General features: G+C 39.7%; 1 protein-coding gene across 1 annotated transcript in view; it reads left to right on the plus strand.

Moving 5' to 3' along the window:
• Positions 1-16,084, plus strand: part of Ranbp17 (RAN binding protein 17) — a 336,136-nt gene that overhangs the window by 255,556 nt on the left and 64,496 nt on the right. Inside the window, 2 exon segments of the mRNA XM_038328832.1 lie at positions 1,089-1,196; positions 2,991-3,073. Coding sequence (XP_038184760.1) covers positions 1,089-1,196; positions 2,991-3,073 — 191 coding nt within the window.

Raw genomic sequence — 16,084 nt, forward strand, 5'->3', positions numbered from 1 at the left:
CTGAAACAAAGACAAGTGACTGGGAAAGAGATGCCGGGACCTAGAGAGACAGAAGCCACGCTTGTGCCACCAAGTTTTCACGCTCTAGTTTGAGGCTTCAATCCTATGTTTACTGTCTATTTCCCAAGAAGGAGGCCAAGTGAAGCCAGCAGACATGTCAGCTGTTGATACTGTGCATCCCTTGCTAGGCTCATCAGAGCTATGCTCCCTCATATTAACAAGGATGCTTTGCAGGCCAACCTCAGGAAGCAGAGGCAGGTGAATCTCTGTGAGTTCAAGGCCAGCTTGGCCTACCTATTGAGTTCCAGGACAGCCAGAGCTATATAATGGGAAGCTCACAGAGAGAGCGACTGAGACTGCATGGACGCTGTACTACCCTTAGCAACAGTGGCATTGAGCAGGTTAGAGCTACCTCCATCATACAGGGCTAACAAGTGATGTGGAGCATTAATAGCAGGTCAGACCTTTTATACAGGGTAACAAACAACCCAGATGTTTCTTGGCGTTCCAGTGATACCAAAGCAGAGAAGTCAACAACTTAATTTAAGCTGGGGTAGATCTGTAATGTGTACTGTTACTGTTTCTCTATGCATTTGTGTTTTTTTAGCTTTTCATAAGAAGTCTTTTTCTTGGTGTAATACTCAGAAGCCCCAAAAATAATGACTCATATATTTTTATTCCTCTTTAACTAAATTTACTTTTCTTCCCTATAACATTAAGCATAATTCCTTAAGCATGTATTTACTTGCTTTTTAAAAGTATATCTATGACATGGCCTGATACCAGGAAATAAAACAACTTAATATACGGAGACAAATTTCAAACTTTGTAGCTACTCCACAAGTATAGCTGTATAGTTAGAAAGAGTAATTTATACAGTGCCATTCTCCGTGGAGCAAAAGAAATGTGGATTTCTGTTTGCTTGCTTGTTTATTTTAAAATCCCATTAATTTTCAGCAGTATATATTTTTGTTTTATTGTTATTTGGAGGACTGGTATCCAGGACTTTGTACATGTTAGTCGGTTTTCCGTTACTAAGAGACATTTCAAGTTCTTTGCCCTAAATTCTTTAACAGACTTTATAAAAGGTATCCAGCCTATCTTCCAGTTCTTCAGAGAGCGATTGAGCGATGGTATGGAGAACCAGCATGCACTACTCCTATCTTAAAACTTTTAGCAGAACTGATGCAAAACAGGTAAGTAGCTGTGCACAGCCTAGGTATTGTCACAGGTTAGCAAGAAAACAGTAGACATGAGCTTTGGAAGGAAGAAAGTTCCAGTATACTGTAGGGGTGTGGAGCTGAGAAAGACCACAGCCACTTTTATTTAAAATATGCAAACTCACAACATGGAAAAAGAAGAGCAGTTATTTTAACTATTTCTTTGCTTAGATACAATTCTGTAAAATTTTAAATAAGGAAATGTGATCTCTGAGTTGAGAAGGTTCACTTTATGAATAAGGAAACTGAGTCTCGGAGCATTTCACATGCAGGGTTGTTTGCCCAGGAGCTGAGAGGGTGTCTCTGCTGACCCTGAGCACCCTTCTGTGTTAGGTGCATGTGTTTGCAGCCACACCATTCTCAGCCCTTATGTCTGCAGAGCAGCAGGGATGCTAGTGCTCTGCTTAAAATCACTGACAGATTCGGCAAAGGGGTGGGCAGTACAGCAACCTACTTGTGTTTGCTCTTTAAAACGTGTCATTGTGGATGTGGCCTACCACCAGCTGCCTGTCACTTAGCTATCCTGTTGCGTCATCGCCTCTCTGCAGACAGCCAGGCGGGGAAGGAACATGGATTGCACCTCAGCTTTACTCTGTTGCTGAGTTGTTCACAGCAATAATTAGGGTTTTTACTCTTAAATGAGAGATGGAAGATTTGTAAAAGAAGTGTTTTTTTTAAAGCTCTTAAGTTTTGGGTTTTTTTAAGTTTTCTCAAGTATCTTAAATGAATACATGGGCTTTATATTTACTATTAGAAATGTGAATTATTTATAATTAAAATTGTTAATTAGACATGCAATGCCAAAATGGCATTTAATAGAAAAAATAAAGTTCTATGTTATTAAACATTTTGTGTCTGCCATAGCAGGTAATTCATAGCACAAATGACTCAATAATTGCCATATAAAAATTTATATTTCATGAAACACTGTATAAATTTAGTATTTAGTGTGAATTACATATTTGCATTTTTCTAATCAGAGTTATTATGGTACTTAACAGTAAACTAATTTTGAAAAGCAGCAATTTCTTTAGCAAACAAGACATTAGCAATGATTGGCCTGTGGTTTTGGGGGTAGTTTTTTTGGTTTGTTGGACAATTAGTTGGTGTTTTGTCTTGTTTGTTTCTTGCAACATTGTTTAAATACATTCAGTTGTATCTTGAAAGTATAGAGGCATGGCAATGCCAGAACCAAATGAGGTGTGGGGGGGGGGGCTAAAAAGCAGATATTACCTCAGAAGATTTGTCAATCCTTTAACTCTGTTCAAAGTGCTCTCCACCTTTGGGGAGAACTTGTGGAATTTGTTTGTGTGTGCAGTGGAAACTATGGTCTGTAATTGTGTAGTGTATTTGAAAGGTGTTCCATTTGTGAAACAACTCAGCTCACATTTGTGCATTACTAAAAGACCCTGTGTCTCCTGTCACTCTGGAATTTTTTTTAACTTTATGACTCATACTTGGGAGATAGAAAGTATGTAACTTATGGTTTTTAAACAATTATCCATCAGCCACTTTGCGAGAAAGGAGAAGAGATAGAAGATCTGTGATATAAAGTATCAGGATATTCTTTTGATAAATTAAAAAATGAACCCTTGAATCAACAAACAGTGAAGAAATTATTGTGTGTATTTTATCAGTAGCCATTCAATTAGAGTGGCTCTTTTAGGGATAATTGGTACTGAACTGTTTCTTGTAAATGCAATTGCTAGTCTTGTTGATATTTGGTCTCTTTATCTTCAGGAATAGTCTGATTTTTGCTATATTTCTTAGGTCTCAGCGTTTGAATTTTGATGTATCCTCTCCTAATGGAATTCTTCTCTTCAGAGAAGCAAGCAAAATGATTTGCACTTATGGTAAATACCTTTTTCCACATTTGTCTCTGCAGTATGCCCTAACCTGTTTCTGGAAGGAAAGAGGCTCATTGTTTCATTCTTTTGAACCTCCATATCTGTGTGAATTTGTGAGCTGGGTAATAGTGCAGGAAGCAGGAACCTGCCTGAATAGCATCAGGCAGGAGAGGTATGACATCCTGGGCCAACCTGATCCATTTCTTGGGATAAAATACAAATGTCAGTAGTAAAAAATACAGTAGACTTTTTAAAGTTATAGTATATGAGAATTTCATCAAATTTATATCAAGGAATTTGCTGTCTTGGGAGACCACTTTGTCAGGAAATGCCCTGGCAAATGGCAGTCAGTGTTTTACTACAGTGTTACAGGGAATGTAATATTTGGGTTCTGTACTCGTAGAAGTAGAGTTCCCAAGTCAAGATTGTTCTAGTCAATCACATTAAAATTTTTTACAATTTATTTAGCAGTTTAAGCCTAAGAACTACCATTATCCCTAACACTTGCCAATGAAAACAACTTCATTAATTTCTTCTGGAAACTTTTCTGAGTTGTAAGCATTTGTTTTGTATTTAACAGTTCCAGACCTGCATTTACTCCATTCTAGTAACTCTGTTTCCATACCCTCCCTACTCCTCTGACAGCCCCTTTTAGTTCTCTTACCCATGATTGTTAGTTTTTATTTTGTTTTGTGTCCTGTGAAAGCAGTGTAACGCTGGATAGGGAACTAAGCTTCAGAGTTTGTGGGCATTGTACCTACCAGTGGGATACAATTAAAGCTGCTCTGTCCCCAGAATCAGTGCAGTGGTGGAGGCTTCATGAGCCCCTTGCGTACCCATGGCCGACTGCTCAGAGGGCCTCACTTTTGTGGACCCAGCACCAGTGCACATAGCTGCAGTGAGTTCATGATTTTGCCATGATCATGTCATAGTTCAGAGATGGCAGTTTGTAGCCCTTCTCCCTACCTTCCAGCTTCTTTCGTTCTTTCTTCATCCTCTTCTACAGTGTTCCCTGAGCCTTTAGGGGTGGTGCAAATGTCTTATTTTCTGTGGAGCCTTCAACTACCTTGTATCTTCAGCATCTTTTGAAGTCAATGGATCTTTGCAGTCACTTCAATCACTGTAGCGAGAGGCTGCTCTGATTGGTCAGTAGCTATTGTCTGTAGGTGTCAACATGGTGTCTAGAAGATGACCTGGTACTGTATTGGTTCAGCAAAGCAGCAGTATCAGGTTTCATCATGGGGCCTGAGACCTGTTCAGTTCATGGATTTGGTGCTGATGTATGGTACTGAGACATGGATTCCCCCATCCTGTAGAGTAGACCACAAGCCTTTTTTTAATGTATTTCAACATCCTTAGCCATGAGGGAAATTGAAAAAAAAAGTTTACATTAAGATTCTGTCTCAGTCCAGTCAGAAGGGTCATCATCAAATTTGCAAATACAACAAATGCTGTATTAGGTCATTACCATGCATTCCTCAAGTCCTCAGCATAGATATGATCATGGGAATGTTGGAGTTTGTAATAAAGAATTGAGTCAGATCTGTCCTGAAAGGCCTTAGACCCAGTTAGCCAGTATTATTACTGTGGCAATTTGAATAAGTCTGGTCCCCAAAACTCTGGTAACTGTTTGGAGATGTGACCTTGTTTGAGGAAGTGTGTTAGTTGTAGCAGCAAACTTTGAGTGAAGTCTATATGCTCAAGCAGTGCCCAGTGTGGCAGTCTCTTCTTGTGTGCCTATGGATCAAGATGTAGAACTCTTCAGCTACTTTCTCCAGCACCATGTCTGCCAGCACCATGTTTCCTGCCATGATGGGTAATGAACTGAGCCTCTGAAACTATAAGCCAACCCAGTTAAATGTTGTCCTTTATATAGTTGCTGTGGTCATGGTGTCTATTCATAGAAATGAAACCCTAAACTAAGACAATTACTGTAATTACCATAACTATAGCCACTGTGATTAGTATAACAAGAACTGAAATTGAATCTGTTGGCATTAAGAAGCTTTGCCAGTACTATGTAACTGTCAGCTGGTTGGATTAGAATTTCACCGGAAGTCAGTGTGACTGTAGATCATAATTTTTCCATATCCCTTCCGCTTCCTGAGAAGATTTACGGAAGTTTATGACAAGCACTATTTGTTTTAGTGATTTGCATCCTAAAACTTGAAGGAAACCAAAGGTACAAGTGGGAAAATATCCTCCCAACTGTGTTACCAGTGACTTTAATACACTCACTCACATAGAATAATATAAGATCGTCTCCATCCTCAGTGGAATCCCATGCTGGCTTCCAGCCTTCTGGGATCCAGCATATTTCTTTACCATGCTTTTCCTCTGGAGAGTCTGGCATGTTTGTTTGAGGAAGATCATGTGGTTGCAATCTAGGAGTCCAGAAGACAAAAGAGTAACAGCAAGGCTGAGCTGAGCGTGAAATACTTATTTCTTTGGGTTATCCAAGGTGAACGACAAGGAAACCTAAAGGGCCCCTCTGTCCCCATCCTCATTGAGTTTCCTTGTAGCTCACCTCTCCTGGATAATGTTTGGGTATTCAGGTGGGGTGGTACTAGAGAGGACTCATTGCTTAATACACCTGATTTATTACTCATTTTGTGGACCATCTCTTCTTCACTGCTCTGTGAGACTGGCAGAAAAATAATACTTTTGATATGCTGTTTTATTTATCTACATTCTGTCATGATATACTTTGATGTAAGTTTTTAATTTTGCTTCAGCTCTCAGCTGCTCTTGCCGTTACAGCTCAGGGTCAGCACTGAGGTTAGCCACAGTAGCACAAAACAATTTCCTGTTTGTACAGCCCAGGTAACATTTGGGTGAGGATTAAATTTTACCACATTTTCTACTAGCCCTAGCCTATTATTTCTAATGAGTTTTAAATTGCTTCAAGAACATGTATTTCAAAACTTAGTGCAATGATCCTTCAGCCTGAGCAACTTAATAAAAGAAATTTCTATCTCTAAATTTTTGGTTAAAATGTTGCATGCAGTGTAATAAATGTTATTACTCTGGAAACCTACTTCTCACTTTTAAGAAGTGGGTGTTTTTATGCTCAATTTCCATTTGTTTAATCTTTTCTTCCCATTGCCTCTGGGTACTGGTATCTTTAGTGACATCTGTTGGTTGAAGAGTGCACAGAGGGGAGAAATACTGCTTGTCTTCTTGAGGCCAACATGGGATTGCTTGTGTTTCTTCCTTTGGTAGCTGATTTCCAGAACCTTGGCTTGTAAAAATTTAAACTTTAAAAATAGCTAGAACAAACTATGATTATTCTTTTCACTGAAAAATATACATCTTGAGCTGAGAGATGGCTCAGCAGACGACCTGAGTTTAATTCTCAGCACTCACATGGCCACTCAAAATTGTTTGTAACTCCAGTACCAGGCAACCGAGTGCCCTCTTCTGGCCCCCACTGGCACTAGACACATGTGTAGTGCATAAACATACATGTAGGCAAAACACTCATACACATGGATAGATGAATGAGTGAGCAGACTGATGGATGAACAGACAGACAGATAACATCTCAAAAAGTTCTTTTAAGAATTTTTATCTTTGAAGCAACATATGCTTCTTTAACACTCATAAGTTGAGTTTATAAAGTTTAATACAAACCATTGCTACTCCTCATGACCAAGCTAACAAGCCAATGGTTTACTCAGTAGGATTTACAGAGTCCTCAAAGTCTGTTATAGTACCATAGAAGCTCTTCAGGGGGGGAAGAAAACAAAAGAAGGGATCTAGCCAGAAATACCCAGCTATATAGTTGCACAAACTGATTTGTCTATTTAAAAAAATGTCTCTTGTTAAGAAAATAATTCCTGGAATACAACATTAGATAGAAATGGTCATATATTTACATTAAAATGATACCAAGAAGATAGATGAGAGCTTCACTGGTCTTGAAATACTTCGAGATTTTTTAAATGCCAGCAGGAAATAACAGTTGTTGGAAACAGACTATCCATGGCTATGGACAATAAGTAGCCTTTGTGTAAATGTCAGTTTCTGTCCCACTGGGTCTCACAGCTGGTTAGTCCTAAAGGAACACACAGAGGCTTATATTAATTATAAGCTGTTTGGCGTATTAGCTCAGGCTTATTATTAACTAACTCTTAAATCTTAAATTAACCCATTTATATTAGTCTATGTATTGCCACATAACTGTGGTGCAACCTCATAAGGAAACATGTCTTGTTTCCTCAGCGTCTGAATAAAATCTGACTCTGCTTTTTCTCTTCCCAGAATTCTCTTAGTCTGGTTGCCCCACCTATACTTCCTGCCTGACTACTGGCCAATCAGCATTTTATTAAACCAATATGAGTGACAAATATTTACTGGGTACAAGATCATTTCCCACAGCACCTTTGCTTTGTGTATAGCATGCAGATAATACAGCTTCCAAAAGTCTTGTGCAGGCAATACCTTAAGGACCCCAAGCCTATCTCAGTAACTTACCAAAAGGAAGGCTTTAAAGATTAATCCATTAGTATAGGAAACTACAAGTGCTAAACTAAACCTCCTATGGACTCAAGAAAAACAAGATGCTAATGTCTTCCTTCATGCTGCTAATGTTTATTGAGCATGTACTGTGTGATACTGTAAGTTACAAGGTGGGAGGGAGAACACAGATTCTTCCTTAAGAAAACTCAAGGCTGGCAGGAGATTTAGACAGATAAATGAAGAATTGCAGTACACTGTGCTCTGTGTTATCCTTGAAAAGTATTCAGGGTGTTCTAGAAGCCTAGAAATGATTTCTCCTTCAGACCCAAGGGTGACAGAAGGCAGAATTTTTGGAAGAAATAAGAATAGAGCCCCAAGGGATTATAGAGAGGTGGCTTAGTGATTAAGAGCACTTGCTGCTCTTCCAGAAGGCAGGACTTTGATTCCCAGCACCTACATCGAGTAGTTCACAACTACCTGTAACCCCAATTGAGGGAATCCAACACCCTCTTCTGACCTCCATAGGCATGGGGCACCCATGTGTAATATACACACACAGACATACATATATTTTTTTGTTCACAAATATGTGGGCAGCACAAATTGGATTTGATGGATGAAAATAAAAGAACATAAAGTTGAGCCTGGAACAAGCCTAAGGAGGAGATGAATGTGATCAAAACGCATTGTATGAAATTTTGAAAAAAACTAATAAAAATTTTTAAAGAAAAAACTTTTACTTAAAAAAAGAAATAGATATGTAACAGGGAAACTGTCAATCTCAAAATTGCTAGAGTCTTAAGTGAAAGTAACTTATCTATTTCTATTGCTTATGGATGTGTATGCAAATATATCATCCTGTGTGTGTGTGTTTGTGTGTGTGTGTGTGTGTGTGTGTGTCTGTCTGTCTGTCTGTCTGTCTGTCTGTCTATCTATGAGGTCCAGGAATTAAACACAGGTCATCAGGCAGCAGATATCCCCAAAATCATCTCACCAGCCCCAACCTTATCCTTTTAAAACAAACTTGATTGGGTATGTCTAAGGAATGTAACATAATGTTATGTGATGGCTACAGACAATAGGAAAGGTTTCTATATAGAAGAAGCAAATCAACATGTCAACCCTATTGTTTCCTATGTGCTTACATGGCAAAGTAGCTAAGACCTACTCATTTTGCATGAAACACAAATACAGTTGTTACTGTTGTTATTCCACCTGCAAGCTGTGTAGTGATGAGGTGAGCAGGCCTGCTTTTCATCCCGCCTGGCTTCCGCACGACTAGCTTAGCCCCAGAATAATTACACGAAAACTGTATTCATTTAAACACTACCTGGACCATAGTTCTAGCCTCTTATTGGCTAACTCTCACATCTTGATTAACCCATTTCTAATAATCTGTACCACCACAAAGTGGTGGCTTACGGGGAAGATTCTAACCTGTGTCCATCTCGGAGAGGAGAGCTATGGCATCTGCCCAACTCTGCTTTCTTTCTCCCAGCATTCTGTTCTGTCTACTCCACCTATCTAAATCCTGCCCTATCAAAAAGCCAAGGCAGTTTCTTTATTAACCAATGAGAGTAACACATAGACAGATGACCCTCCTCCATCAAAGCTGGATCATGCAGGATTATTCTTTCTATGTTTGGCTTGTTTCACTTAACATAATACATTACCCTCCAGACTCTCCAGCCTATGACAGAAGGCAAGATCTTGGGCCCTTTCTTTTTTTTTTTTTTTTTAAGATTTATTTATTTATTATGTATACAACATTCTGCCTCGATGTATGCCCACATGCCAGAGGAGGGCGCCAGATCTCAGTACAGATGGCCGTGAGCCACCATGTGGTTGCTGGGAATTGAACTCAGGACCTACGGAAGAGCAGCCAGTGCTCTTAACCTCTGAGCCATCTCTCTAGCCCCGATCTTGGGCCCTTTCTGACTGAATGATGGTGTGTGTGTGTGTGTGTGTGTGTGTGTGTGTGTGTGTGTGTGTGTGTGTGTGTGTTGCTCCTCTCTTCATCTGTCCATCAACAGTTTCATTGTACATACTCTGGCTATTGAGTGTGCCCCTGCCTGTAGATGTTATTAGCATATGGTAGGTCTGTATTTGATTTCATGAGAAACCTCATCCTGATTTTCTTGATGGCTGTGCCAACACTGTACAAGGGTACAAGGGTTCTCTATCGTCTCCATGTCTGCCAGCAGTTGTCATCTCTTGACATTTTGGTGAAGCACCATCCTAGAAGGTATGAGACAGTTTCTGACAGTGGATTTGAGTTTCCTTTCTCCTGTGATTGATGATGCCGAACATCTTTTCATGACGCTGTTGGCTGTTTTCTATCAGAGTGATTTTCCATGGTGGAATTCCATGAGTTCTTTGGGTATCTTGACTATTGATACCTTGTCAGGCACAGGCTTGCAGGTGTTTCTCACTATGGAAGCCACCTTTTCACTTTCTTAACTGTGCAGAAACTTTTTAGATTAATGTAGTCCCATTTGTTTTTGCTTTTATGGCCTAAGCTTTTGGAGTGACTCCCAAAAATTCTGTGAGAAAGCCAGTGTCCATATTGTCTGCTAGGAATAGCAGTTTCATCTCTGAATTTAGGTCTTTTATCCCTTTTGACTTGGTTTTTGTATAAGCTGTGAGTACAGTACAGGGGGTGTGGGGGTGTGCACACGTGCACGCGCACACACATACACATGTCTTTGTCTCTGTCTCTCTCCTTCCCTCTACTCCCTTACTCCTTACTTCCCCCCCATGTTGTTTTTGCATGTAGTAAGCCAGTTGTTGGAAACTGTCCTTTCTCCATTGTGTGCTCTTGTAACTAGAGGTTTCTCTCCATCCCGCCAGTTCCCAACTATCCACTCTGAGTTGTAATATTAATTACAAACTGTTTGACGTGTTAGCTCAGGCTTATTATTAACTAGCTTTTACAACTTAATCTATTTCTTTTATTCTATATTTTACCATGAGACTCATGGTTTGTTACCTCACATCTTGTTCCCACAGCAGCTGCTGGTGTCTCCGTGATTCCACCTTCTTTCTCCCTGTCTCTCTGCCTAGATTTCCCATCTAGCTATATTCTACCTGGCTGTTAGCCAAATCAGCTTCTTTATTAATAAAACATTCACAGCATACAGAAAGACATCCCACATCATGCTCTTGTTAACCTTGTTAAAAATTAGTTGGCCATATATTCAGCTTTATATCTGGACCCTCTGTTCTCCTCTTCCTGCCTGTGTCTGTTTTTAATGTAGAATGTCATACTATTTTGATTTCTATAGCTTTATAGTATAATTTTAAATGAGAAGGCATGATATCACTGACTTTTTTTTCTTTTCTTCTCCTTTTAAGTTTGTTTTTTTTTTTTTTTGTTTTTTTTTTTTTTGTTTTTTTTTTTTTGGTTTTTCGAGACAGAGTTTCTCTGTGGCTTTGGAGCCTGTCCTGGAACTAGCTCTTGTAGACCAGGCTGGCCTCGAACTCACAGAGATCCGTCTGCCTCTGCCTCCCGAGTACTGGGATTAAAGGCGTGCGCCACCACTGCCCGGCTCCTTTTAAGTTTTTTGAGACAGGGTTTCTCTGTATAACAGCTCTGGCTATCCTAAAACTCACTTTGTAGACCTTGACCTCATGGAGATCCAGATTTGCCTCTGCCTCCCTGAGTGTTGGGATTAAAGTTGTGTACCACTACTGCCACCACCCATGGCTGAGATCACTGACCATTTTTTAAGTTGTTTATTTTTATTTTATGTCCATTGGTGTTTTGGCTGCCATGTGTGCCTGTGTGAGAGTGTCAGATCTCCTGGAATAGGAGTTATAGACAGTTGTGAACTGCCATGCTAGGAATTGAACGTGGGTCCTCTGGAAGAGCAGCCAGTGCTGTTAACTGCTGAACCATCTCTCCAGCCCCCTCACTGGCCATTTTTGTGTAAGAATTCTAATCTTCTGTGGTTTCTTAAAAACTTTAAGAGTACTTCTATTTCTGTGAATATCATTAGAATTTCGATAAGTATGTTACTTTGGGTAATATGAACCTTTTTCATTATTTCAATTCTTTCAGTCCATGAATACAGGTTATCTTTTACTTTATTTGTGTTTTTAATTTCTTTCCTAAATGTTGTATGGTTCAGTGTACTGATCTTTTAACTTTAAGGATATGCTTTCCTTAAGGAAACTACTTTTTTATTGCTTATAAATGTTTATTTTCATTTTAAAAGGATTGGCAATAAATGGTTAATGGTCATCAATTTCAAGAAAAGGAGGGGATATGATACAGAAATAAATTCTTTTTTTAGATTTTTTCATTTTTTTATTAAAAATTTCCATCTCCTCCCCTCCTCCCACTTCCCTCCCCTCCCCTCCACCTACTGAATGTTTGCTTGCTAGCTTGTTTAATGTGTGGAGTATTTGTGCGGTGCAGTGTACAGATGTATGCAAAGCTTGTGACAGATGGAGGTCAACTTTGGGTGTCGAATTCAGTCACATTGAACCTTCATTTTTAAGACAGGATCTCTCACGGAGTATGGAGCTCATCAACTCAGTGTGGCTGGCTGGCCAGTGGGTTTCAGGGATCTGCCTAGCAGCCCCTACTCACCCTCAACTATGAGGTCACAAACACCATTGCCATACCTGACGTTTGATTTTATTGCGAGGTATCCAGATCCAGGTCCTCACACCCACTGCTTATATGGTGGGCTGTCCTGAGCAAGGCATTTCCCTAGATCTCTGAGTGATTATCAGTGGAAGCAGTATGATTATATTTATACTTTTATAAAACAACCTTGATAATGAGTTTAGTGATGAATTGTCTGATACAAAGCTGAAAAAGAAAGGGACAGAATTAGTCATTTAAATTAAGACTCACTGTTGGGGACATGTATGTACATTCTCCCTTTTCCATCTTAACATAATTCTCTCCTGTGCCATAATAGCACGATTTCACATTCTTTTTTTTCACACCCATAAAATGGTACAGCAGTTCTTGGGTTTTCAGAACCGGATTTGCTGTATATAGCAAATATTCTAAGATCAAAATGTGGCCATCCACATCTTTAAACAACAGTTTTCTTTTTGTTAATGTTCAGCCTGGAACAAATTGTCACACTCCATAATTCAACTGTTCACAGATGAGATCATCCAGAAGTATTTATGGTTAACTAAGCAACTAGATGATCCAAAGATGTACATTCAACACTGGAAATTACAAGTCAGTCAGTGCATTTAGTTAGAATTATATCCATTTATATTAAAAACATGTAGTGATGACAAAATATACCCCTCTAGCAGACATGTCTAGCCCACAGCCCAGAACAGCTCGGAATGTACCCCAAGACAAGAGCATACACTCACTTCAGATATCATGAGAGTTTTTTTCCTGTACTTTTTTAACCCAATTGTACGGTTCTTGAGCATAAACTTTAACAGCATCATCTTGCAATGTCAAATGGCTGGACATGCTTGTAAGCTTTAAGTGTTGGTCTATAAGAACTATTTATGTATAATATACTATGTAAAAGTAAAATTCAGACTTTGCTGTGAATATTATGAAACTTCTACATGTATTGTGCCAGTTAGAAGAAAATACAAAAATAATTTTGCCTTAATATTTTAATAATTATATTTCCACCTGTGTGCTTGTAAAATAATTATGTTTCTTTGGGTTTGTTTTGTTTTGTTTTTACTTTTATTTAGTTTTGTTATGGTGGGAACAACAAGCAGCTACCATGTTACCTTGGCATGCTTCTAGAAGTCAAGGATAACCTGTGGAATTGATCCTCTCCTTCCACTATGTGGGTTCAGGGGATCACACTCAAATCATTAGACTTTGGAACAAGTGCCCCAATCTACTGAGCCTTGTCAGCAGGCCAACAAATTTTTTTTTGCTCAAAAAGAAAATAAGCTTCTATTCTAGGCATACGTGGTAACACGTGCCTTTAATCCCAACACTTGGGAGACAGAACGAGCAGGTCTTTGAGTTCGAGGCCAGTTTGGTCTACAGAGTAGGTTCCAAAACAGCCAAAGCTACACAGAGAAATCCTGTCCCCCGCCACCACCTAAAAAAGATAGGTAGGTAGGTAGGTAGATAGATGATAGATAGATAGATAGATAGATAGATAGATAGATAGATAGATAGATAGATAGATAGATAGATTTTGTTATTAAATTATTGGACCATAGTATACCAAAAATTATAAAATCAAATTATGCCGCCAGTGTATGTGCCAGTGATGTACAGTTAGAGAGTGTTATATGCAGCCAATGATGTACAGTTAGAGAGTGTTATATGCAGCCAATGATGTACAGTTAGAGAGTGTTATATGCAGCCTGTGTTCACCTCTTCTACCCTATCTTTTTCTATCAATCACACTTTTCCTTACCATCTGCTTTTCCATGTTTTTCAGAAAAATTGGAATATCTTTTCTTTTTATGAAGTAGCATACTCAGAGTCCCAGAGTTAAGCTCAGTGTTTGTGTACTCGCTAGGCATACAGAAAATATGAGTTTGATTCCTAGAACAACAAAACAAATAAATTAATTTCATTAAAGTAACATTCATAGAGGAGGGAGATCCAGCAATGTATTCCTAGAAAGTCTCCACTTTGGGTGATGAGTCTGATCAGAGCACTTTTTATACCTATGTAAAATGCCCCAAAAAAGTTCATACCATTAATGTGCATTAATAAAGATAATGCTCCACTATGGCATCACTGAAACAGCTGTTCTTCCTTTTTCTTTAATTTACTCATTATGTATATGGTGTTCTGAGAGCATGCTTGCCTACTTGTCAGAAGAGGGCACCAGAGCTCATTACAGATGGTTGTGAGCCACCATGTGGTTGCTGGGAATTGAACTCAGGACGTCTGGAAGAGCAGCCACTGAGCCATTTTTCCAGCCCCAAAATCAATCAATCAATCTCTCTTTTACTTTTTATTTTTTTCCCCTTTGGTTTTTCGAGACAGGATTTCTCTGTGAAACTGTCCTGGAACTCACTCTGTAGGCCAGGCTGGCCTTGAACTGACAGAGATCTGCCTGCCTCTGCCTCCCAAGTGCTGGGATTAAAGGCGTGCGCCACCACCACCCACAAAACAGCTGCTCTTAACAGTTTAGTATATGTCCATCTTCAGTTTCTGTGTACACATGCGCGTGCGTTGTAACTGGCACGATATGCCGCCCTTACTTGTCCCTTACTTATGTTATGTCTGTTGCTTCCATATTAATATGCAGAGAAAAACCAGTTTTTTTTTTTTTTAATCTACAAAGTTTTCATTTTGCACAGAGTTTTCCATCCGGGAGCTTGAGACAGTCACCTCTGTGAGCTTTATTCACTCATCGCTGTGTATTAAGAACAGCAGGTGCTGATCTAAGCTTCCTGGGCGAACTGAAAAGTCCTGTGAGGTCTGGAAAGGAAAGCGGATGAGGACGGGCATCGGGGATGGAGCCTCAGCACTCTTGCTCATCACTCGTGGTGCTGTCACCTCCCCAGCTGTGAGCTCTTGACCAAACTAAGGAATCGCCTATTTGGAGCAGGCCTCACAATCAGGAAGTAGTTAGAGTCATGCTATGACATCAGTGAGCTCTTGACCAGCACGTTAGTATTCAGTGCTGGGGAAGATCACTAAGGTCTTTTCTCCCCCAGCAGCCATTTGTAGTGCCATCTTTGAAAGTTAGCCAGCAGGCTGAAAATTTCCCAGTCAATTCCAAGTTGGTTTCCTTGTTCTGCAACCAGCAGGTATGATATCTTCAGGTGTAGGGTCTTACCATCCTACTCTGGTGAGCAAACAAGAGTAATGTTGGAGTAGCCTGTAACTATGAGCTTTGAATGATGGTGGTATGCCATCAGATGTGGGTTCGCTGTATTCCTCTAGTAGGGAATCTTAAAGCTGAGAGAAGAGATGTTCATGTGGGGGACATGGAATGTATGACAAACTTTGTATCTTTCTGTTGACCTCTGTGGAATCCTAGAACTGCTATATATATATTTGTATCTTTGGGCCAGGTGGTAGTGGTGCACACCTTTAATCCCAGCACTCAGGAGGCAGAGGCAGACGGATCTCTGTAAGTTCGAGACCAGCCTGGTCTACAAGAGCTAGTTCCAGAACAGGCTCCAAAACTACAGAGAAACCCTGTCTCGAAAAACTTTATATATATATATGTATGTATGTGTATGTATGTATATGTGTATATATATATATGTGTGTGTGTGTGTGTGTGTATATATATATATATGCATTTGTTACATTACTAGAGTGCAAGAAGTAGACCAAGCTAGAAAGATGATATTTAACTGCGATTACTGTAAAGAAGAGCTAATCAGGAGGGTGCCTTAGGGAAGCGTGTTCCAGAATGAAGGAAGTAAACTCAGGGTCCTGAGGCAGGAATGTATCAGATATGTCTGAGGAGCTGCAGAGGAGGTCAATAGCCAGAGCAGAGCAGCATGCACCAGCAGCGGAGTGCTGAGAGATGAGTCCTGAAGGCCTCTACCAGTTCCTGCTGCAGTTTAGCTCCCAGCTAAATGGGTCAGATTTTGCTGTTGTTTGGTGTTTTGATTTGGTTGGTT

The sequence above is a fragment of the Arvicola amphibius genome, chromosome 4 (genome assembly GCF_903992535.2).
Source record: "Arvicola amphibius chromosome 4, mArvAmp1.2, whole genome shotgun sequence".
Lineage (NCBI taxonomy): Eukaryota > Metazoa > Chordata > Mammalia > Rodentia > Cricetidae > Arvicola > Arvicola amphibius.